The 23,553-nt window shown below is 43.8% G+C and overlaps 1 protein-coding gene across 8 annotated transcripts in view; it reads right to left on the reverse strand.

The window, feature by feature from the left end:
• Positions 1-23,553, reverse strand: part of ABCC4 (ATP binding cassette subfamily C member 4) — a 291,475-nt gene that overhangs the window by 217,819 nt on the left and 50,103 nt on the right. For 6 of the 8 annotated variants that reach the window (XM_009192090.4, XM_009192089.4, XM_003913994.5 and 3 more), the window contains exons 2-4: positions 16,607-16,717; positions 15,822-15,942; positions 3,356-3,580 (exon numbers count right to left, since the gene is read on the reverse strand). In XM_009192090.4, the coding sequence (XP_009190354.1) occupies positions 3,356-3,580; positions 15,822-15,942; positions 16,607-16,717 (457 nt within the window). Of the gene's footprint in view, positions 1-3,355; positions 3,581-15,821; positions 15,943-16,606; positions 16,718-23,553 lie in introns of those variants that run through there. The other 2 variants (XM_031655600.1, XM_009192091.3) reach the window with 2 other exon arrangements.

Consider the following 23,553-nt stretch of genomic DNA (forward strand, 5'->3'; position numbering starts at 1 on the left):
TGGGAGGCACAGTGATGTGAATGTACTTAATGCCAAGGAACTATTGTACACTTAAAAAGAGTTAAAATGGTAAATTTTGTATTCTGTATATTTTACTACAATAAGAAAAAAAAATGATGATGAAAAAGCCTAAAGTAATTTTACCAAAGCTGTGAAAAAGTAAATAAATGACAAGTCATTTGCAGACATCCCACAAGATCATTCAACACTAAATGACGACGATGGGCTCGGCAGTCATTCCATTTGCAACACCCAACCTGATTTCTGCCAGACCGGGAATTAGGATGTGGGGCCTCAGTGGAAACTGCCAGCGTTGCAGAGGGACCTTTCAGAGCCCTGCTGCAGAGCCAGCCTCTGCCCCAAGGAAGCAGCCCACAGGTAAGGAGGAAGTGTCTTATTTCTTCACCTGGGCATGTTTCCACATACAAGACAGGACACGAGGATATTCATCTTTCCCACATTTCTGGGATTTCAGGTTAAGTCTTATGGTTTAACCCCAGCAATTTTTGACTTTGTAAAGAGACAATACTTCTAAGATAATCAAGTTGGTAAATTAATATCTTTGGGAGATGTTTACATGCAGGTAAGCAAATTTGCTGAGTTAGATCAGATTTCCCAAAGGCTATTTTCCAAAGCGTTAGTGGAAAAGAGCAAGAAAAGCAGGTGAACAATATCTCACTTGTACGAAGAGCTGTGTTTTACTGAACCACTACCTCAAACCGGACTTCATGTAGGGTGTTTTTAAAGTTTGCAAGTGGAGTGTTAGTGAAAATTTTTATGAATTTATTAGACGTATGATCTTGAAAGACACAAAACTAGCTAATTTATAGAAAAACCTCAGTATTCTTCTCCTAAATGGCAGAAGAGAGTACAGGAGAATAACACAGATGATGGTACTGCTGATGATGCTGGTGATGGTGGTGGTGGTGGTGGTGGGGAAGACCCCTTGACTAGTGTGTACAAGCCTTGTTATCATTTTCACGTCACACATGAGGAATCCGGGCAAACCTGTTACACTGTACCAAAGCCACTAAGACACGAGGCCTCCAGGATTCACAGAATTACAAGATCGATTCCCCCATGTCAAAGGAAGACTTGGGGAGGACACCTAATGGAAGCTCCGGATAAGTGACAACAAGGTTAAAGAAGAGTACTTTAAATTTAAATGAGCTGGGTGCGGTGGCTCACACCTGTAATCCCTGCACTTTGGGAGGCCAAGATGGGCAGATCACGAGGTCAGGAGTTCAAGACCAGCCTGGCCAACATGGTGAAACCCCGTCTCTACTAAAAACACAAAAATTACCTGGGCGTGGTGGCACATGTCTGTAATCCCAGCTACTCGGCAGGCTGAGGCAGGAGAATTGCTTGAACCCGGGAGGTGGAGGTTGCAGTGAGCAGAGGTTGCACCACTGCACTCTAGCCTGGGTGACAGCAAGACTTCGTTTAAAAAAAAAATTTTTAATGGCTTAAAAAAATGGCCCAGGACAAAGAGATATCCAGGACTGATTTAATGACAAGTTCTTTAGCTCTAGACACTAGCATCTCTATGGCAACTTCTTTGTAAAGCAACCAGAAATCCTACTCCTTCTGTAACAGGCAAGACCACGGCAAACTATAGTATAATTTATGGCATATCTCAATACAAAAGCACAAATAAAATAAGAAAATATCAAATCAGGTCTTATCATTATTACTGCCCTGATGGGAAAGAAAATACAGTCAGCCTTCTGTATGTATGGGTTCTGCATCCCTGGACTCAACCAACCTGGGGTTGAAAATATTTGGGGGAAACAAAACAGGTGATTGTGTCTGTACTGAACATGCATAGATTTTTTTCTTGTCACTATTCCCTAAACATTTATTTATAATACCTAATATAATGTATATTTACATTATACAATGTACAATTATATAATGTATTTACAACATACATTATATAATGTACAATTTACAATGTACATTATATAACTGTACCCAATGTACATTGTATATTGTACATTATATAATGTATATTTACATTGTATTAGGTATTATAAGTAAGCCAAGATGATTTAAAGTACATGGGAGTGCACCCATAAAAAAAAAAATCTTGTCCTTTGCAGCCACATGGATGCAGCTGGAGACCATTATCCTAAGCAAATTAACACCGGAACAGAAAACCAAATACCAGATGTTCTCACTTATAAGTGGGAGGTAATCATTGGGTACAGACGGACATAAAGATGAGAACAAAGACACTGCAGACTACAAGAGTGGGGAGAGAGGGAATGCGGCAAGGGCTGAAAAACTACCTATCAGGTACCACACTCAAGGCCTGGGAGATGGGAGCATCCATACCCCAAACCTCAGCATCATACCACACACCCATGGAAAAAACGTGCACCTCTACCCCTGAATCTAAAAAAGATGAAATTATTTAAAATAAATAAATAAAATGCCATATATGGGAGGGTATGAATAAGTTATATGCAAATACTATGCCACTTTATATCAAGGACTTAAGCATCCTCCGATTTTTTGTATCCTCAAGAGGTCCTATAACCAATCCCCCATGAATATCAAGGGACAACTGTTTAATGTAAAAACTTACTTTGAATGAAAACCAACCAGAAAATAGAAACACTGTAAGTTCTCTCCAAAATTATGAAAAACAATCAAAAATTCAAAGTGTTATCCCAAACATCCAACTATTTTCTTAAATACCATTAAAAACAACCACAACTAGATTTAGAATACAAAGAAAGCCTGTATCGGACATGGATTCCATTTACATTTTTCTTCAGTTAAGAAAATTATATGGAATATGACTAAATGGTTCATTTAAAAAATACAAGAATTCTTTCTCAAATATATTCTTTTCTCCTAGATTTCATTTCATAGATCCAATTTCACTGAAGTTCACTTCTTAATACAACTGTGATGTAAGTGAAGGTTTTAATGAACAACAACAAAAATTTCCATAAATACTACTATGAGATTGAGGCAAAGAAACACTGAAAACCAATTTGATATTTTTAATTAGATTTCACTATAAATTTAGTATTCTGCAACAGCCTGTTATCAAAGGCAGCCGTGCCCTGACAGCAGTAGAAAACTTTCATTATACACTAGAAAATTTTGCATAAAGAAAAAAAAACATTGGCCTGATGCAAATAGCAAGCTTCTCTAGTAAGGTGTAAATGATTCTATTTACGGAAGTTTTCTTCTTTTTTCTTTTTTAAGAGACAGGGTCTTGCTCTGTCACCCAGGCTGGAGAGCAGTGGCTATTTATGCAGTATTTAATTTACATAAAACTTTCCCAGAATGCTTCTGATGCTTCAGGTGAGGTACATGTTTAATGCTGAATGTCACTTACCTTCCGATAAATCATATGGCACATGGCTATTCGTAACCTCATCCCAGCACACTGAACGTGATAAAAATATAAGTGATGCAGTATGGCCAAAATGAGCGTGCAAACAGTCAGCACCGTGGCATAGGCGTATGCTGTGTTCAAAGCCACGGAATCCATGGGATCGTAATTTTCAAAATAATTAATAATTTTTCCCAAAAATATGGGCTGGATTACTTTGGCACTTTCCTAAAAGAAGAAAAAAAAAAGCCTTTAATTAGACATAAAGACCACACCATTTTTTCTTTTTCTTTTTTCAGATGTTGCTCGCTCTGTCACCCATCCTGGAGTAAAGTGGCACAATCCTAGCTCACAGCAGCCTTGAAATCCCTGACTCAAGCAATCCTCACACCTCAGCCTCACAAGTAGCTAGGACTACAAGTGCACATCATCATGTAGAGGTTTTTTCTTTTTTTTCTGTCAAGACAGGGTCTCACTATGTTGCCCAGGCTGGTCTTAAACTCCTAGGCTCAAGTGATCCTCCCACCTCAGCCTCCCAAAGTGCTGGGATTACAGATGTGAGCCACCGCACCCAGGCTCATTTTTTCTTAACACAAGTTTTACTTTTATATTTTCAAAGTGCAACATTCATCACTAATCTAAAAGAAAAGCAGAACTGTTTTCTTCTTTAATACAAGCTGATAGGAGTTTTAACCTGAAGTCAAAATTCTAATTTCAAAGTCAATAAAGTTTTAGTACATTGTGCTTGGTACACTGTGGGTGCTCAGTATGACAAACAGTGCTTTAAAGCACACTTGGCAAACTACCAAATTAAGTCTTGGCCTAAGGTGAATAAGAAAACAAGCGACCAAAGAGAAATAAGGAATTTGCTTACAAATGGGCACCCCAGCTCTCACCCCACTTCCTCTAACTCTTGACATCCCAGCCCACAGGAAAGTGGAGAAGGCTCGTGTATGGGAGGCCACCACTCTCGACACCTTCTTCCCTGTTAAGAGCCTTTATGAACGGAGATAATGGCACAAACCCAGATCAGAAAATCAAACTCTCCAATTTTTCCCAATCCAAACTCCACGTGTCAATAGATCTAAGACAACCAAGTCCAGCTTCAGTTGGAGTGGGGAAAAGAGCCAGGCTTGGGAGGATTCCAGGCTCTTGGATCCACAGGACATTACTTCAATATGTTTCTGCCCCCTACAAGCCTGGATTTGCCCAGAAGAACTGCCACATTGGCTCAGGTAGTGCAGAGTCAAAAATTAAACACGCCAGAAATTGACCTCAAAGGTAATGTCATCATTAGTTCTCTAATCAGTCATACTTTGAAGGTCCTGGTTTTGAAGCAATATTAATAATCATCTATTCCCCGAGGCAAAATTAAAACCCCACACCAATGAGCTGGGAGGCATGAGGGCTTACCTTCTGAACAAGACATAGGGAATGCAATGTTAACCTCCAAGACTAAGGCAAAGAAACAGCAGAACACAGCTTGAGCCATGGTTTGAGGTAAGCAAAGGAGCTTTCCTTTCCTCTCCCTGCCAAATGAGCACCTCACCCCATAACCTACTTCCTCCCTCTAGAAACCCTTGTAAGGGACCCTTTTCCCCCATCAAAGAGAACCAAACACTCATTGCAAATCCAGGTCACCAAAGGTAAACAAGTAGGCCCTCGACATCATTTCCTCCTGACTTCTCAGAAGACAAAATGCAAAAAGGTTGAAAATCTTTTAAGACCTTGACTTTGAAAAACAACTTTTCCTTTTAAGCAATCTCTCCTTCTTAACAAAGGCATAATAAACACCTGACAGATTTGCTATTGATAGCTGTTTTTTGTCTATCTTGAGGGAAGAAGAATCGATAAAAAACAAAAACAAAATTAACACACACTTTCATCCCAAACAACTAGCGCTGGATCAGGATATTTACAGAAGACATTCCCATTCCTCAAATGGGTCATGATATTAAATCCCAACACTCCTGTCCTGTCATGCATGCATACACACACACACACACACACACACACACACACACACACACACTCACAGACTTCACCAACCACGTTGCCTTCCAGGAGGTCATGGAAGTTTTCCCCTATGATACAGAAATCAGAAAATACCATTTAGTTAAAGAATTATGAATAAGATGATCAGATATCAAGAATGCAGAGGCTCACTGTTACGTTTCCAGCATGCCCAATCATTCAAGAGGCACTAAGAGTTTATGGAAGAGTCCCCAGTACAATGGGTCATAACACGGACTGTGTAGAGTTTACTGAGATGAAAATCTGGAAGTTTACATCAAGAAGCAAGAAGGCGCATGTATACATATGTAACAAACCTGCATGTTGTGCACATGTACCCTAGAACTTAAAGTATAATAAAAATAAAACTTAGCAAGAAGACCAACCTGTACACATGGGCAGCCCCAGCTCAGGAGTGCCAAGGGGAACCAGGGCTGCAGCAGACACACCTGGGCTATCAGCCAGAAGCTCAGTGCTAACTCTTTGCGTTTCTAAATGTTCCTGAAACTTCTCACGGTCCCTGGGAGTCACTGTTACCTGTTAACACACTTCTCCATTTCAGCCTAGGGTGAGTACAATTCAAACAGCAAGAGGGATGGCCCCCAGAGGAAATAACAGATGCAATAAACCCAGCAAAAGAGAATGCAAAAGGCAGGCAGGTCACGACCACCTAATTGTCCAGATTTCCCTGCCGAGAGACAGCCTTTAATAATCCAGTCAAGTCAACGGGCTCACTGGTGAGTAATGCTGGTTTTTGGTCCATGCCTTTCCACGGACCTCTCTATCCCATATCTTAACCCTCAATTAATAAGAAACAAAACAACTGGGAAAATGCTCAGTATCAAAATTATAACTAACCAAATTTAAACTTTCTAAATATCAGTACCAAGGTCAAAAGTAACTCACATAAATTCTCCATCTTAGAGACCAACCAATCTACGACCTGGTGAAGAGTCTTTTCACAAACAAGCTAAGAATACAGTCCTTACTCCTTCACAGGAATTCTCCTCAACTGTGAAACCACGGAGATTTTTAAGAGTTCAGTAGGATACTTCAGTGTTCCATACTTCAGGTTCTACCGGAGTCCCAGAGTACTTGAAGGCAGATACTTCTCAATGGAGTATTTGGTACTCAGCCTCCTGACATTTGAGCCCCATCCCTTGCTTTCTTGCAGTGACACATTACATGTCTAGGCCCAGTGGGCACGCGGCCTCCATGCTCCTGCTCCCCCACGCACTTCAGATATTCCTTGCCCAACTGCACCGCACCTGATTGCATGGGAAGGAAAGAAAACACAAGAAATAGAAACAAGCTACCAAAGAAGAACATGTTTGAGTGAAAAATACAAGCAGAAAAGAATGAGCTGTGGAAAAATGAGTAAGCAGTTTGTTTTAGAAATGGGGAAATACAGCCGGGCGCAGTGGCTCCCGCCTGTAATCCCAGCACTTTGGGAGGCCAAGGTGGGCAGACCACTTGAGGTCAGGAGTTCAAGACCAGCCTGGCCAACATGGTGAAACCCCATCTCTACTAAAAATACAAAAATTAGCTGGGCATGGTGGCTCGCACCTGTAATCCCAGCTACTGGGGAGGCTGAGGCAGAAGAATCACTTGAATCCAGGAGGTGAGGTTGCAGTGAGCTGAGATGGCGCCATTTCACTCCAGCCTGGGGAACAGCACAAGACTCCATCTCAGAAAAAAAAAAAAGAAAGAAATGGGGGAACAGGGGACAAAAGTAGGGTTGAGAAAGATCCAGAGATAAGGAAGAAAAAAAGTGAATCTGGGGAAATAATAACCATTAAGACTCCAGATATACCTGAAGTCCTCTCTGAATCAGTGCAGTCCTGACTGCATGTGAGAATTACCTGGGAGACTTAAAAGCTCACTGATGCCCAGGACCCATCCCCCAGATTTAGGGCCAATTGATCAGGGTAGGGCCTGAGTTCCCCATCCCTGGAAGATTCTGGAGTGTAGAAACCAATGCCTGTACACATCACTATTCTCCTGTCCTGTACTATCTCTGTGTCTGAGTCTGGAGGGGCTGGAGAACCGCTGTGAAGAACTTTTTTGAGACAGAGTTTCACTCTTATTGTCCAGGCTAGAGTGCAGTGGTGCAGTCTCAGCTTACCGCAACCTCCGCCTCCCAGGTTCACGCCATCCTCCTGCCTCAGCCTCCTGAGTAGCTGGGACTACAGGTGTGTGCCACCCCGCCCAACTAATTTTTGTATTTTTTTAGTAGAGACGGGATTTCACCATATTGGCCAGGCTGGTCTCCAACTCCTGACCTCATGATCTGCCTGCCTTGGCCTCTCAAAGTGCTGGGATTACAGGTATAAGCCACTGCGCCTGACCCTGAAGAACTTTTAAGACCACAAAGGGCTTTTAATCAGAGCTGCTGCCAAATGTCAAGAAAACCCCTTAGGAAAAAAGGATGCTGAGATTTCAGTGATGAAACTAAGACCTTCCATTCTGCAGAGCAGGGAAAATTCAATGTTCAGTAAAGACTGTACCTACCAAACAAAAGGATGAATCATAATTTTTTTTTAACTTTAAACAAAATAGTTTAACTAGTTTGTTTGACTTTAAAAAAAAAAATAGTTTGAAAAGATAGTCCCTGCACATTATTATCTACCCTAAGGACAACGTAAATTGCAAAGAAAAAAATTTAATTTATTTTCAGAAATCATATTATGGGTAATAGTACTGATACTGTAAGATAAAATAAATGAATAAGTATGTTGATATCAAGAGCTGGGATTAGGCTAGCAAGAAAAAAGAACAGATGAAGGGAGAAAAGAGATACAGATGTAAGAGCAAAGAGATGAAGTAAAAACACCAGTGTCCTGAATCGGATTTGGAAATACCCACATAAATGCATGATGTGTTTATCTTTAAATATAAACATATTAAATATAAACATAAAAGGAGTTAAAGCTGCTAGGAAACATGGTTGATTCCACAGCTGGGGCAAAAACTGTTCAGGGAGACTAAAACATCTTGTCATACCTGAAAATGAGGAAGCTAGCAAAGACTAACAGTACACATGCAAAAGACTCAGAGCCCGACTTCAACAGACTCCCACTAGCCAAAGACAGCCAAAGTGTGGCACAGGGATAATAACTGTAATGAACAGCAGAACTGTTTAAATCCATGAGCTCACAATCATACTCATCAAAATAAACAGAACAAGCAATAACAAAAAAATTCATTAACTCTAGAGGAAAATGCTGGAGAATCACTCCTTATTTTGAAAATCGGTTTTAAAAAAAAAAAGTAACAAAATTAATCATTTCTCCTGCCTTTCCTATAAGTATACTGTAACTCAGGGTATCAAAGAGTTGACAGTGGCAAAGTTTCTCTTTATGCAAATATTTCAGCTAATAAATAAGGAACTGGAATATGACCACTTTGCAAACTCCTAACAAATTAATGGATGTAAACAATGCTCATGAATGGCTCCAAATATCACACACACACAACCAGACCTAAGCGAGGTATCTCGAAGTGGCAGGTGGTACACACCCCCACCTACAAAGTACTCCTGCCAAAAGGAGGAGGGGGGAAAATAAAACCTGAATCACATCAAGGTTCTAGATCTAACTACTAACTTCTGGTACCAGACGGACATGTTAAATGATACAGCATGCAGGGATGCAGAGGGTCACGAGAAGGGTAGGAGGGATTTGCAATGAGCCCAGTCTACACCCTGGGAATCCGTGCAGGACAAGCAACATGGTTTCTTCAATTAAAAAGTACACACGCAGCTGGGCACGGTGGCTCACACCTGTAATCTTAGCACTTTGGGAGGCCAAGGCAGGTGGATCACTTGAAGTCAGGAGTTTGAGACCAGCCTGGCCAACATGGTGAAACCCCATCCCTACTAAAAATACAAAAATTACCAGGGCGTGGTGGCAGATGCCTGTAATCACAGCTACTCAGGAGGCTGAGGCAGGAGAATCACTTGAACCCAGGAGGCAGAGGATGCAATGAACCAAGATCACTGCACTCCAGCCTAGGCAAGAGCAAGACTGCATCTCAAAACACATACACACATACACACACACACACACACACGCACACACATCTTCAAAGGGGGCAGTGAGCAAGGCTTCATAAAAATCAAGAGTGGTCAGGAGTTGATAGTTACTGAATCTGGCTTAGGGGTAGAGGGGGCTTAGTGTCCTATTATATTTTTATATTTTTGAAATGATCTTTAAAAACCTAAGAAAGATACCAGCACTTTGGGAGACCGAAGTGGACAAACCACTTGAGGTCAGGAGTTCGAGACCAGGCTGGCCAACGTGGTAAAACCCTGTCTCTACTGAAAATACAGAAATTAGCTGCACTTGGTGGTGTATACTTGTAATCCCAGCTATTCGGGAGGCTGAGGCAGAAGAATGGCTTGAACCAAGGAGACAGAGGTTGCAGTGAGCCAAGATCATACCATTGCACTCTAACCTGGTGACAGACTAAGACTCTGGCTCAAAATACAAAACAACCAAAGAAAGAAAACACCACATGAGGCTTGGTCTTGGCCCTCATGTCAGGCAGCTGAACAAGAAATGTAGAATTGGAGTTATTAAAAAACACCTCATTGGCCAGGCACGATAGCTCACGCCTATAATCCCAACACTTTGGGAGGCCAAGGCAGGCAAATCAAAAGGTCGAAATTGAGACCATCCTGGCCAACATGGTGATACCCTGTCTCTACTAAAAATACAAAAAAATTAGCTGGGTGTGGTGGTGCACACCTGTATTCCCAGCAACTCGGGAGGCTAAGGCAGCAGAATCACTTGAACCCGGGAGGCAGAGGTTGCAGTGTGCGAGATCGTGCCACTGCACTCCAGCCTGGTGACAGAGTGGGACTCCGTCTCAGAAAAAAAAAAAACACCTCATTTCTCAGAGACATATTTAGATAGTTTTCAACTATTTAAAATACAAAGACCAACAAGCAGCATAGATACAAATGGAGAAGCTGCCTGTGTCGTGGTTTGGCCCACACAGAGGATTCCCAAGCTCCTCCTTCCTCCTGCCCCACTGCAGGCTCCAAGTGGGTGGATACTTGCTCAGTCCCCATCACAGTCTCCACGGAGGTGCACACAGGGGACAGATGTGCTGGAAATTTGCAGGCTGTTCTGTTCTAATTAGCATTTGCCTGTAAGAGCACCGTGTTCACCAGTTCACCATTAGACTAGTACTTATTTCTCTGGGCATTATAACCATCCCTTAACTCTGAAATCATTCCTAATCTCACTTGTATTACTTTGAAATTCCAACCTCAAAGACTCCCCAAAAACTGGTGTCACCATCCCTCTTTCTGCTGGTGCCACCATTAGTACCCAGGGAAGACTCTGCTTGCATTCTGCTTAGTTAAGCGTATACGGCTAGGGAGTTATGGATCCACAGCACTGTAACCAGAGGAATTAACCCATTTGTGCCTAGCATTCCATTATTGGAACGCTAAGCTTGTGGGAGTTATTTATATTCTACTGCTCAAGGTCATCGCCAAGGTCTGATTTTTCACACACACACACCCGCACAAAAATTGGCAACCTCCGGCATAAGTGGGTTAAAAAAGGCCTGAATGTCATCACAGAAGCTTTTTACAAAATGCTAGGTTGAGTTTAGAGCTTCCACTATCTAAAATACGAAGATCCACAAGCGGCACAGATACAAGACCAAAAAATGAAAAGCATCTTCATAAAATCAGTTGTGAAACTAACATTTGTTCTAACTCCATTTTTTTTTTTTTTTTCTGAGACAGTCTTGCTCTGTCACCCAGGCTGAAGTGCAGTGGCATGATCTCAGCTCACTGCAATCTCCACCTCCCAGGTTCAAGCAATTCTCCTGCCTCAGCCTCCTGAGTAGCTGGGATTACAGGCACCCACCACTACACCCAGTTAATTTTTATATTTTTAATAGAGATGGGGTTTCACCCGGTTGGTCAGGCTGGTCTCGAACTCCTGACCTTGTGATCCACCCGTTTTGGCCACCCAAAATGCTGGGATTACAGGCATGAGCCATGGCACCTGGCCTAATTTTCTTTTTTAGAGACAAGGTCTTGCTTTGTCCCCCATGCTGGAGTGCAGTGGTGCAATCATAGCTCACTAAAGCTGGGAACTCCTGGGTTCAAATAATCATCCCTTGGCATGCCAATATTCTGGGATTACAGGCATAAGCCACCATGCCTGGTCAATAAATAGCTTTAATGATTGAAAACCCAAAACAGCACCTGAAATGCTTTTGAGATGTTACACTCACTACCTTCATCTTAAGAAATTATTTCCAACTTCTCCAAAACAGCCCAGTGTCAATAAGCAAGTCTGGGAAAACAATAGTATTTATACTAGAATTCAGGCTGTTTTCACTGCCAGAAGGAAAAGAAAAAAAAAAAAAAAAGTCCAAGGATTACTTCGAGTTGAACTGGGAAGAGCTTTAGCTCCCTGAACTTTACTGCGTCGGAACTAAAAGTTCTACCAGTTATTATATTAAAGACACAAAGTTAAAATGAGCATCATCCACGAGTCACCATGATCATCTAAAAAATAACTGACTACTGTCTAATTTTATACCATAAACCACCAAGATATTAGTGTAAACACAGGACCAACAAGTGCTCTCCTGTAAAAAGCCCAGGCTCCACTTTATATGAGAGGTGCCTGCCGCCAGCACTGTGTGGGTCCATCTTAACACCTTAGCCTGCCGCCCTAATACCTGGGGCCCACCTTGCTAGTGGGAGGGTTCAGATACCAGGACAGAAGACCTGTCCCCATACTAGTGGCTGATCTGGGGTCTTCATCCTTGCCAAGCAAACTGCACACCCTCTTCACGATTCAGGCCAAAGGCTTCTAAAACTGCAGAGCTATCATTGCTATGCAGGAAACCCAGAGCCTTTGATAAGTAAAAACAGGGAACTTGACATCTGCCCAAACCATGAGTCAATGTCGTGACTATGGAAGACCACAAACTTCCCCCTCGTCTGTCTGAGGAGGAGACAACTGGGAATGGTATCTTAACAGCACGGATGTTGATGAACTTGGGTCAGCAGGGCTGCCACACCTCATACGTTTGGAGGATGGTACTTAGTGGGAGACAAGTTTCTAAAGGGTTCTTGGTCAGCCAGGCACGGTGGCTCACGCCTGTAATCCCACTACTTTAGGAGGGTGAGGTGGGTCGATGGCTTGAGCTCAGGAGTTCTAGACCAGCCTGGACAACATGGTAAAACCTCATCTCTACTAAAAATACAAAAAATAAGCCACGCATGGTGCATGCCTATAGTTACAGCTACTCAGGAGGCTGAGGTGGGAGGACCGCTTGAGCCCAGGGAGATGGAGGTTGCAGTGAGCTGAGATCACACCACTGCACTCCAGCCTGAGTGACAGAGTGAGACCCCGCCTCAAAGAAAAACATTTAAAAAAAAAAAAGGGTTCCTGGTCAACCTGAATGTACCTCAGTGCTCTGACCTGCCCAGCACCCCAGCCACTCTCTAGCATGTCACCTGACTTTCCGGCCCCAGGAGACCTAGGAACCTAGGGTAATTTATAATCCCCAATCTCATTTCCCACAGCCATGCCCCACTGCTCCAGGGAGCTCTTAGCATCTGACTTATCCCCAGGCCAAGTTCAAGAAGCATGTGCTAGAGACACTGAAGACAGAGTTCTCAAGACACCTTTACGACAGTCTGGAGATGGTCAGGACTCTAAGTCAGCGTGCCTGAGACTGAATCTGGGCTCTGTCATTTACACTTTGTGTGGCCCTGGGCACATTATATAACTACATGGCACCCAGTGTCCTCTTCCCAAAAGTAGGGGTAAAAGAATGCCTTCTGACTGAGCATGGTGATTCCTGCCTGTAATCCCAGCACTTTGAGAGGCCAAGGTGGGAGGATCATTTGAGCGTAGGAGTTCAAGACCAACCTGGGCAATATAGTGAAACAAAAAAACAAAAATTAACCAGGCATGGTGGTACGCACCTGTGATCCCAGCTACTCGGGAGGATTGCTTGAGCCCAGTAGGCCAAGGCTGCAGCGAGCCAAGATAGCACCACTGCATTCCAGCCTGGCAACAGAGTGAGATCCTATCTCAAAAAAAAAAAAGAAAAGAAAAAAAAGAAAAGAAAAGGAAAAGGAAAGGAAAACAAAAAGAAAAAGAAAAAGAAAAGAAAAGAATTCATAGCAGTTCCTGGTACATACTATTTTTCAAGTATTCACTGTCACTATTATTACAACTACTGCTACTAGCACTGCTGCTGCTACTGAGTACCAACCACTACTAATCCTGCTGCTGCTTCTACTAGCACTGCTGCTGCTAAGCAGTACTGAGCATGAGCCCCCATATTTGCCAGGTCCTCCACTCCCTACTCTTCTGCCATGACTGCCCAACAACCACCCTGCTAAAAGAAAGACCAGCTCTCCACCAGCTGTACCTGTATTAAGCTCCCCTTGATTCGGGCCCCTTCCCACATGCCCACCAGCAGTAAGGATTACCATGCTCCCAGCACCAGAGTGGGGCCCATCCTCAAGTTTCAGGAGAAATTCACATTTCTACAGCCTCTACTTCTGTGCCTGCTTCTCCCAAAAGCTTACCCAAATCTCACTGTAGTCTAGTCACCATCTGTGGGTTAGAGACCCCACCCCAAGTGGCTGGCAGCCCATGATAGCACGGACAGCCCTGAGTATGACAAGCTCAGTTCCTTCTAGATCATGCTGTTTTCAATTTCATAAGCAGCTGGTAACAAAGGGAAACTAGAGAAATGGAAGTCGCTGAGGGAGGCCTGCCTCGAAACCTATGTGAGGCCATTCATTCCTACTACACCTAACCAGACACCTGGTGTGAGCCTCAAGCACTTACGGAGGCTCCACGGTTACCAGACAACTTCTCTGAGGTTGCACAGCCAAACTGGGCCAGGAAATCCTGCACACGCTGGCCGCATTGACAGCAACCTGTCATTCTGTTTCTTTCCAACTGAGATTGATTGGGGCCATGGGGAAACACCATCGCTGGGACACCCCGGCACAGGTTGAAGAGGGGCTGGGAGAACCTGAGGGGCTCCTACGCCCTCTTCCACCCTCAAGTCAGTTCCACCGGTTATTCTACATATCTACCCCATCCTCCACAAAGCCATAGCAGCATGCAGGCAGGGCGGGTATCCTCTCAAAGGTGGCATTCACCATCTGGCACCCTGGCCAACACACCTTTGTCACCAATGAGACCATCCATCTCCCAGGACCATCCAGTCCCCTGTTGTCTGACAGATTCCTCTAGTGTAGGGCACAGCGCACCTACCTGCCTCCCACTGCTCACTGAGCCCTCCACAACAAAAAGCATGTTCAACAGGAGCTACATCCCCCACACACAAACCAACCTCCCCCACCTCACTCCCAACAAAATGAACCGTGACAACTCCCCAACCCACATTTAAAGCCACCCTTTCGTAGCAACAGCAACATCCACCCCTCTTACTTTCATGGACCACTGACATCCCTAAGGTAGCACAGAGGACACAAGTCACCAAGCAGGACTCTCTGCATCCCCTCTAGCAGGCCGCAGACCAGAACAGACAGGCTACCTGGCAGTGTGCCTAGGCAGAACACTGCCTTGCTGCAGGATCTCGATAGAGGCCCTTCGGGGTAACGGAGGTCAATGCCCTTCCGGCTTTCTGCCTTTGATTTTTCATGGACTGTCCATTTATACACTCTCTGCAGGGCCAGGCACCAAGACTCTACCTTCCAACCAGTAATCCACTCCGACAGCAAGGAAGACACACCGGACAGGTGTGATGAATCCCCTGGGAAGCACAGTCCTCGGACCTTCTTCCCAGAGGGGGTTTTGGCTCCCAGCACCTGGGCCCATTGGGAGGGGGTAGCTCTTGGGTGCTTCAGCCAGCTCCAGCCTCTGGGGCACCACTGCCAGCCCAGGTGCAAGGCCCTCAGCTCTGTTTCCCTGAGAGGGGAGAGGTGACAATACCTCTCCAGGAGAGCATTTATCAGATTTGGCTTGGTGAACAATTATTTGTTGAGCACCTGTAAAGTGTCTTACATTATTCTGGGCTCTGATCAAAAATCACTTCCTCCAAACCACAGGGCACGCGCTCCTCGAGGCTGTAGGATCCTCTTTGGATCAGGAGTGACTCAGCATTTAAAACATTTACTGAGCACCAGCATTGTCCTACCATAGAATAAAATGCTCTTCTTCCATGACACTGCATTTTAATTGGTTACAAGAAAAACAATAATGACCTTGAGCTTTAGTCATTTAAGTATTCACTCGGATAAATACGCTCACTGAACTAACTACCTAATGCTTCCTAGACACGTTTAATCCTTAGACCTTAAAATACCTTCAAACCCCATCTGGCCACTTCTCCCTTCTGTTTCCCCATCCATTACAGCACCATCAATGGCGAGCACGTTTACTCTATGTGTCCTGAAAAACAATTCACGGTATGTAAAAGCTTTTACCTCAATTAATGTAAAAATTCCCAAAACTAAATAAGATTTCCAGTAACACTTTATGATTGCTCTTGTTAAAGAAGGCTTCTGTGCGTCATTCTCAGCTCTTAAAACTTCTTTATCCCAGAACCTACAATGAGGAAAAAGCTTTGTAAATAACAATGTACCCTGCCACAATATAAAACAGGGGAGGTGGCAGAGTGACAGGTAAGCATTTAAGACAGGGCATTTTGTGACTATCTCATAAATGCTGCTAATTGATTCCAGGGCTCCTGAAGGGTATGTGTGGTATAGAATCTGTAGCATCAGAAAAGCAGGCTTTGAGGGGAAGTCTGGGGAAACAAGTTACTGCCAAGCTTTGCTGGATTGAAGCCCCATCACAGCACAGATAAGCCGGACAACCTCCTCCAGCCACACCACTTCCACCTCCAGGGACAGATCTCAGGCATCTCGGGCCTTTGATGCTGGCTCCCCCAACCTTTACAGAGGCCCTTCCCATGGGGAACCCATTGCCTGGTGGCTTCTGCCTGCAGTTAAATGGTGGGCTTTCAATGCCCCGTAAGACTGGAGCACACACTGCAGGGGTACCCAAGTTAAGTTCCAGAATCCAGAAGTTCAGGAGTTTCCCCCAGGCCACCATGGTAGGCTGAGCCTAGGGGCAGCCTGAGGAAGGTGACAAACATTCACCTCAAGGGTATACAGAGGCTCCAGACGGGACTCAGGAAGGCAAAACCCACTCCCCACACACAGACACCCACGCTTCCTTAATGCCCACTTTACTGCCTCCCACTTACCCTTGCAACTCCTCTCCAAGGTGCTGTGAGCGGTCTTCCGGTAGCACTGAATACATATCATCTTCCTCTAATCTCCGTTTATGGCCAATCTTAAACAAGGGATTGAGCCACCTGTCAACAAGAGAAAAGAAGAGACATACACCCGGAATTATACATCCGTGCTTAAGTAGACTCCTACCTCCATGGGTTTGGCTTAAACTTACCTCTAAAATACATATAGCTCTATATAGACAGAGAGATATGAATAGATAGAGCTAGAGAAAGAGAAAAATTAACATGTGTGCACATGCACGCGCACACACACACACGCACACACACGCACAGTCCCTAGCTTTAACCACAGAGAGGCCCCAAAAGCAATGACACACCAGTAGCTGAGAGCTGGTGCCCAGATCTTGGTTTCCAATACCATTATTCTCTAAAAGGAACCAGGGCTTCTTGAAGAAATAGATGATTCCAAGGCTGGGGCAGAAAAAGTACAAGAGGAGCCATGAGATACCATAAGATCAGGAAACATTCAAGGAATCAAGAGGATGGGCCCAAAGAACAGAGGACCCAGCTTGACAGGGTCCCACTAGACGAGTCTGTGATAATGGAGGCATCCAAATAAATCATGACAGCAATGAATTCTAACCCACTGAATAACGAAAGAATCCACGAATCCTTACTGAGACATAAATGGGGGAAGAAGGAAAAAGCTCTCAGATAAAGAATGATGGGGTTAGAAAATATTTTCGACGGAAGCTAAAACCAGTCAGTGAAAGTTTGATGGGACATTTACATAATCTAAAATTATCTAGGTACAAATTATTTATTAGTTATAAAAGGAAAAAATAGTATTCTTGCAGAGGACAGAAAGAACTTATTCAAATATTGTGAGATCCTTTTCACTAAAAAAAAAATCAAAATGGTCATCATCCATGAGGAACCATTTAAATGATAATAATTAACATGCACCAGGCATAGTGGCTCACACCTGTAACTCCAGAGCTTTGGGAGCCTGAGGAGGGAGAGCAGCTTGAACCCAGGAGTTTGAGACCAGCCTACACAACATAGTGAAATCCCCATCTCTACTAAAAGTTTAAAAAGAAAAAGTCTGGGCAGTGGCTCATGCCTGTAACCCCAGCACTTTGGGTGGCTGAGGTGGGCGGATCACTTGAGGCCTTGAGACCAGTCTGGCAAAACCCCATCTCTACTAAGAAAATATAAAAATTACTGAGGTGTGGTGACACATGCCTGTAGTTTCAGCTACTCGGGAGGCGGAGGCACAAGAATCACTTGAGCCTGGGAGGCAGAGGTTGCAGTGAGCTGAGATTGATGCCACTGCACTCCAGCCTGGGCAAGAGAATGAGACTGTCTCAAAAAAAAATAAAAAATATAAATAAAAAATAAAATAATTAAAATTTAGCCAGGTGTAGTGGTGTGTGCGCCCAGCTATTCCAGAGGCTGAGGTGGGAGGATGGACTAAGCTCAGGTGGTCAAGGCTGCAGTGAGCTGTGATCGCCACTGCACTTCAGCCTGAGCAGAAGAGCAAGACTTTGTCTAAAAAAAAAAAAAGAAAGAAAGAAAGAAACATATTTGTGCCTGTGCCCTACTAGGAAACTTTTAATAACTTTGATAGATGCAATTACTCAAGTACACAAACTTCTTTCATCTTGGCTGTCTTGTCTGGCCATGTGTCACCTTTAATAGGCATGTTTTACTATGGGGATTGTCTAATCTAGGAAGCCCTTCCCATGGGGAACCCATTGCCTGGTGGCTTCTGCCTGCAGTTAAATGGTGGGCTTTCAATGCCCCCTAAGATTGGAGCACACATTGCAGGGGTACCCAAGTTAAGTTCAGGAATCCAGAAACCTCCTGGTGATCCAAACTAGCAAATCTAATTAACCCAATGGCAAGAACTCATCAACTCACCTCTTTCTCCCCACCTCCTCCAAGGTGTGTCCAGAAGACTGTAACCTAACCAGCCCAGCTTCAACTTAGGTGGGCTTCCCAGACATGCCTGAGATGATTTCTGCATGCCTGAGACCTCCCTTCCAGCGGAACATCACACAGGGTATTTCAGCAAGGACTTCTAAGTAAAATGCACTGGTGTCTTTTTGGACTAAAGAGGTTTTTTTTCTAATCAGGGAATAAAATTGGCTCCAGGAAGTTAAAAAATTAAGAAAAGTGAGAATGGTAACTCTGTTCCACAGGCTGAACACTTAACTGGATAATATTTAGAAATATTACAAGGAGGGGTGCCACTGTTGACTTAAAGTATCTGCAATCAGAAGAGACCCAAAGCTTCTATTAGAGGATGACACAAATCAGTAAGGACTTAACAAGGACCCTCCTACTCCCTCTCACTGCCCAGATCTCAAAAAGCTGGGCTGAAAGATGTGGGTACAAGCAAGAGCTAAAGGCTTCTGCCTGATGACAAAAGTCTACTTTGACAAGAGACTAAATTATCTTCAGCCATCTATGTAAGGACTTTATACATGGAAGTCTAAGTCAATTGGCTCCTTAATAACAATGTATCCGTGAGGGGGTCTAGTCAACAATTCCAGACCACCGCCAAATGAGCCCTTCCTCCACCCAATTCTGCCCCAATAGCCCTTCTCTCCTCGGACATAGTCTCTTCTTCCCCTCGTCTTCCACAATACTTAGTACAGCAGCATCGCTTCCCTCATAACTGTCCTACTAGCAGTACAGCACTTTCAGGGCAATGACTACTCCCATGTTATTTGGAATCCCCATTATGCCTGGTATGTGATAGATAATAAATAGTTATGGAAAGAATGAATGATTGTATTATTGAATAAGACAGATGGGTAGAGTACCTTGAGCAATGATCTAGGGTACAATTCAATACAAACTCAATATAGCATAGTCATGCTCAATGCCACACACAGGAAGCCATCAGCTTCAGCAATACAGGAGACATTCTCCGCCCAGGATCACAACCCCCAGCATCATTTCCAGCAAGCAGGAGTCTTAGACAAGGGTTAGTAGAGAGTTTTGTTATTTATTGTTGGTGGTGTTTGCACTGAGTTTTTGTTGTTGTTTTTTTCCCAAGGATTTGAAAAGTTCTAACTACTGGTTTCTTTTTTTTTCTCTTCTTTCTTTTTTGAGATGGAGTCTTGCTCTGTTGCCTAGGCTGGATGGAGTATAGTGAAGTGATCAGAGCTCACTCAGATCAGATCAGAGCTCAGCAGCCTCAAACTTCTGAACTCAAGCAATCCTCCTGCCTCTACCTCCCGAGCAGCTAGGAGTACAGGCACATGCCACTGTGCTTGGCTAATATTTTTATTTTTGAGAGAGACTGGGTCTCTCTATGTTGCCCAAGCTGGTATTGAACTCCTGGGCTCAAGCGATCCTCCCACTTTGGCCTCCCAAAATTCTGAGGTTACAGGCATGAGCCACCAAGCTTGGCCAATAGTGGTTTCTTAATGTGGTATAAGGGGGAAAACGCAGGTCCCTGTCTCTGTGACCCTGACCAGAGTCCTCAGTTTCTATGAGCTTCACGCTCCCCATATCTACAAGTAAAGGAGGAAATAAAAGCTAACTTATCTTTGGTAAATCCCCTCACTTTCTCTTTCCCTCTCTCCTTTTTTCCCCTTTCAGCTCTCTTTTAGACCTCTCTGCCTCCTTAATTCCCTCAAGGCCCTTTCTATTTGTCTTCTCCTCTTTCCTGACCTTTTTGTAACAACTGGCTGAGATGGAACTAAAATATTATTTCATTACTTGATACTCATTGAATCAAGATTGTTCTGTCTTTAATGGACAAGTTCAATATTTTATATTCTTCAGAAGCCAAGCCTAATAAAACCTTTTTCAATGGATTATGCATTTGCATAACCCTAAAATTATAGTCGATCAAAGAAGAAAAGTTTCCCCACCTTTATTAGAAATAAACAATACTGAAAGAAGAGACCAGGGAGGGAAGGTCATCTCTGCTCTGTACCTCCTGAACTTAGCCCTGGAATCATGGGATCCAGGAGGTGAGTGAGAAGGCAGGTTTGTGCTCAGACCCACACAGGAGAAGGTCAAAGCTGCGAGCTAAGCTGAGAGTTTAGAGAACAAGGAAAGCTAAGGGCAGGTTGAATGAAATCCCCTGAGGCAGCCCACTGAAGGAGTTCACTGGTGTCTCTTGCTGCTATAGTCAACCCCCCATATCCACGGTTTCCCTTTCCACAGGTTGAGTTACCCATGGTTGACTGAAAAGATTAAATGGGAAATTCCAGAAATAATTCCTAAGGCTTTAAATCGCACACTCTTCTGAGCAGCATGATGAAATCTCCCACAGACCCATCCAGGATGGGAATCCTCCCTCTGTCCAGCAATTCCACACTGCAGACGCCACCCACCCTTAGTCACTTAGCCACCCTGGCGATCAGATCTATTGTCATGGCATCACAATACTGGTGTTCAAGTCACCCTTATTTTACTTAATAATGACCCCAAAGAGCAAGTACAAGGATGCTAGCCATTTGGATATGCCAAGGAGAAGTCACAAAGGCCTTCCTTTATATGAAAAGGTGAAAGTTCTCAAGCCAGTAAGAAAAGGAAATAAGAAAAAAAAAAATTGTATGCTGAGGTTGCTGAGATTTGGTTTAAAAGTGAATCTTCTAACGATGAAATGGTGAACAGCATATTGTTGTAATGATTCCATTTTCTTATTATCATTGTTAATCTCTTACTGGGTTCAATTTATAAATTAAACTTTACCATAGATATGTGTAAGTAGGGCCAGCTGCGGTGGCTCATGCCTGTAATCCCAGCACTTTGGGAGGCCAAGGCAGGTGGATCACCTGAGGTCAGCAGTTCAAGACCAGCCTGGCCAGCATGGTGAAACCCCATCTCTACCAAAATACAAAAATTACCCAGGCGTGGTGGCAGGCACCTGTGATCCCAGCTACTTGGGAGGCTGAGGCAGGAGAATTGCTTGAAACTGGGAGGCAGAAGTTGCAGTGAACCAAGATCGCACCATTGCACTCCAGCCTGGGCGACAGAGCGAGACTGTCTCAAAAACAAAACAAACAAAGATATGTGTAAGTAGAAAAAAAAAAAACTACTAGGGTTCAGCACTATCCACGGCTTTAGGCAGCCACTGAGGGTCTTGGATGAGGGTAGTTCCCCTGCCTCCTCGGACTGGGGGGACTACTGTACTTCTATAGGGAGAAACAGATACACAGGACTTTAACTAGATGCCCTTAATGCTTCCTTCCATGAACTTTCTCTATTTGGAAGCCACAAAATAGTAAAGGACTAGAATTCTGGTGCCAGGAATTCAACACTTATTTTAAACAGTATCTGCTGCCTGGTGACCACTCTAGACTCTGAACTTCTCATCTTGGTATCTTTAAATCTGAATGCCTTTTGTTCTTCATTCAGTTTCTACCGTTCTTCCTCACCTTCCTGTGTTTCTAAGGAAAACACCTGAGAATGCCTCTCCCCTCCCCACGCCTCCACAATAGAAAGGTTAGTGCACGGCCAACCATGCTCGCCCCGGGCTTTCTCCAAAACAGCCCCAATGAAGAAATGATGCTGAGTTTCCATTTTGCACACTGACCGCCCCCATGGGGCTCACCCTCTGCCTTTACCTACACTTAAATTTTCTCTGTAGCATCTGTCACCATTTGAAAGGCTGTCACACTTCACTTTTTCAAAAACTCATGTTTTCTCCCCAGAGGATCTAGGCTCCACAAGGACGGGGTTTTTCTGTTTTGTTTGCTGCTAAGCCATCGTCACCTAGAACATGCTGGGCACATAGAAGGCACCTAGATTTGTCACATGAATGAGCACATCCTCCAGAAATCCCCAGATTTGGCCTGGCATGATGGCTCACACCTGTGATCCCAGCATTTTGGGAGGCTAAGGAAGGTGGATCACTTGAGGTCAGGAGCTCAAGACCAGCCCGGCCAACATGGTGAAACCTCATCTCTTCTAAAAATACAAAAATTAGCTGGGTGTGGTGGAGGACACCTGTAATCCCAGCTGCTCGGGAGGCTGAGGTAGGAGAATCACTTAAGCCCAGGAGGCGGAGGTTGCAGTGAGCCGAGATTACGCCACTGCACTCCAGCCTGGGCGACAGAGCAAGGCCCCGTCAAAAAAAAAAAAAACAAATTTAATATAGTTAAACTCCAAAACCCATCTTCAGAGACAAGTCTCCATATAAATATAATACATGGAAGGTTAAGTGTTCCTTCAAATGTGGGCAATACCCTCATGCAAATACTTGTATAAAGCGGATTTTTCTTTTTTTTTTTTGAGACAGGGTCTCTCTCACCCATGCTGGAGTGCAGTGACACAATCATACCTCACTACAGCCTCAACCTCCCAGGCTCAAGTGGTCCTCTCACCTCGACCTCCCAAGCAGCTGGGATAACAAGACACATACCACCATGCCCAGCTATTTTTTTTTTAAGTATATTTTTGTAAAGACAGAGTCTCACTATATTGCCTAGACTGGTCTCGAACTCCTGGCCTCAAGTAATCCTCCCACCTTGGCCTCCCAAAGTGTTGGGGTTATAGGCATGAGCCACTGCGCCTGGCCTAAAGGGAGTTTTATAAACAGAACTAGATAACACTTTACTTTCTACCTGACACTACACATAGAATTTCTTAGAGTATTATATGTTTCTTTTTTTTTCTAAATCTAGTCTTAATAAGCTTTCAACCTCTTTACATATATAAAATAGTTTTCTGAAATGATGGTCATAATTTTGCTTAAAAAAAAAAAAAAAAAAAAAAAACATGGCGAGTGCCTAAGGGCACATACAAAACCCCTGACTCATAACCAACTGCTGATTCAACACCTCCTCCTCTTGGGTGTCTGATAAGCATATCAAACTAAACAGTGTCCAAACAGAACACCTTATCATCCCACAAAAACATCCTGCTCCTCCCAGGCTTCTCCCTCTCAGTTATCAGCCGTCACATCTTTCCCCTTGCCCAAATTTTCC

The sequence above is a fragment of the Papio anubis genome, chromosome 15, assembly GCF_008728515.1.
Source record: "Papio anubis isolate 15944 chromosome 15, Panubis1.0, whole genome shotgun sequence".
Lineage (NCBI taxonomy): Eukaryota > Metazoa > Chordata > Mammalia > Primates > Cercopithecidae > Papio > Papio anubis.